The 2177-nt window shown below is 38.4% G+C and overlaps 1 protein-coding gene across 1 annotated transcript in view; it reads right to left on the reverse strand.

The window, feature by feature from the left end:
• The window catches only part of PTPN13 (protein tyrosine phosphatase, non-receptor type 13), a 176472-nt gene that overhangs the window by 4571 nt on the left and 169724 nt on the right, over positions 1-2177 (reverse strand). The window contains exon 47 of the mRNA XM_023528410.1: positions 1696-1758. Within this exon, the coding sequence (XP_023384178.1) occupies positions 1696-1758 (63 nt within the window). The remainder of the gene's footprint in view (positions 1-1695; positions 1759-2177) is intronic.

The following is a 2177-nucleotide window of genomic DNA, read 5'->3' on the forward strand; positions in this document are numbered from 1 at the left end:
CCTCCAGGTACTGAGGTGACACGAATGGCTGAAAGCACCCTGGTGGTACAGGATCTACTGGCATGCCATCTCCTGGGGGAATGTTTCCTAGCAGTGGACTGGGAGCTGCCGCAGCACTATAATCATGGAAGGTTTTTGCTTTATTTGAATGTTCGCATGTTTCCCGTGTTTCTGGAGCTATAAAGTGGTGGCTTTATACACACACCACCAAGAACGTAAGAATCCTGGTGGTTCCCCCATAGTGATGTTTTTTTTTCCCCCCATCTTATCTCTGATACAAAATGTTAGGGACTATTTCTGAGCTCCTATGTGAAGCAGATATTCATGTACGTAGAGTGCTAGCATTTCCTGGGCCTGGCTTTTGGACAGGAAGGTGTGGCTGTTACTCTGGCCTTTGCTATACATACTCGTGATAGTAAACTTCTATATTCTTCAAGTAGAGAAATGTGAATTTATAGATACATGAAAGTAGCTTCCAGATCCCTCCCCCAATACAAACAAAAAAGGATAGTGGAACCGCTCAGAGCAGACAGACACTCTAAATAATGTAATCCCTGAGAAGGACACAAGACTGTAGGTCAGTGGGTGATAACCCCATTGTCTGATTTCAGGTGAGTGAAATGAAAATGATCAAAACAGAAGACGAATGGACCTACCCTTTCACACTCCCCTGAGTGTCTTCTCCAAACTAAGCAATCCAGCCTGCCCTCCTGCCTTCTAGTCAGTGCTGCTGAATCCATTCCCTCTTGTAGCAAGAACGTTGCCTTCTATCTCCTCTTTTAGGTTGGATATAGGAAAGGAATGCCACTAATTACACGCTATTTCATACCACCTCCAATTTTTGCTCCCAATATGCCACCCTATGTTCTTCTATTTAGTGTAGATATTGCATTTCCTCATTTTTAACCCATTTCTTGTCTGCCCCGAGGAGAGTCACAGGTGGCACTTGCTTTTACTCCGAGATAACCCGCATATTGCAGTCCTAATCTTATCCCCAACATTTGCCACGAAATATCTCACTTTTACCATTATTTTCTCATTGCTCTAGTATATTGACAGTCTCTGGAAATAAATGACATCATTCTGTTTCTAGCATTGTTTTTAGTATTGGTATTTCTATTTACAAAATTTAGTAATTCCCGTTCACTGAAAATTTAGTAATTCCCGTTCACTGAAAATCCTAGACAATGTAGCATTCCTACACGTGATGTTAACGTCATCCTCAAACAGTTGTTAGCCGAAGATTCATTTGCTGAATCCAATTTATGTATACATTTCTGTTACATTAGGATTAGAGACAAGTTTCATTTAGAAATAACTCCAAGAACAGTTTTTATATTTTATTTCCACATTGAAAACCAGGCAGATTTGCTTCAGCCTCAGAAAGCATGTTTACGTAAAATTAATGCTGGCAGCAAGCTGCACTTTTTTTTTTCTAAACAGGAAATGGGTTAAAATTAAAAGGCAACATTTAAAAAGAGCCTAGAAATACTTTTATTTTTTTCTGTATTAGTCCTCATGCTTAAAAAAAGAGTCCCTCACTATCATAAATCTTCGGATTTATGCAATAATGTGGGAACCCTCAAAAGAGAAATGGTTTAACCTCAAAAGAGAAATGAACTTTTAAAGTATCAGAATCTTCATGAAAATCCTCATTAGAAGACACTCAGCCATGACACACCAACCAAGACTCACCTCCGTCTGGACCATTCCATGTCTTTGTAGTCTCATGCAGCGAACTAAATCAGAGATGTCGAACTGCCAAAGGAAGAGTCTATATGTTAGATAAAAGGGGTAACCGAATTTGAACCCCAAAGATTCACAGAGCAGTGGCTTATATAGATTTCTGTACCCTCATTCTCATTCCCCTTCTAGCAATCTTGAGAAGGTATTCTGGATAGAATAAGTTGGTGAATCGACTTTGCCACCACTTGAAAATTTTATTTATGATCTTTCAAGAATTAGGGAAGGTTATTCTATTTGAAAATTCCCTACAGAAACTCTTGTTTCTCTAAAATTTGATTAGTTTCTAACATCACCATTTTAAAAAAACAAGGAAAACTAAATTTCCCACATTTTGCTTTTTAGAATAGAAGTCTTGACCTTTTTATTCCCACTGATATTTAATAGTTTGAAACAATGGACATATGATAGAGTATGAAGTGCAAGGTAAAACT

Source organism: Pteropus vampyrus, unplaced genomic scaffold, assembly GCF_000151845.1.
Source record: "Pteropus vampyrus isolate Shadow unplaced genomic scaffold, Pvam_2.0 Scaffold25, whole genome shotgun sequence".
Classification (NCBI taxonomy): domain Eukaryota; kingdom Metazoa; phylum Chordata; class Mammalia; order Chiroptera; family Pteropodidae; genus Pteropus; species Pteropus vampyrus.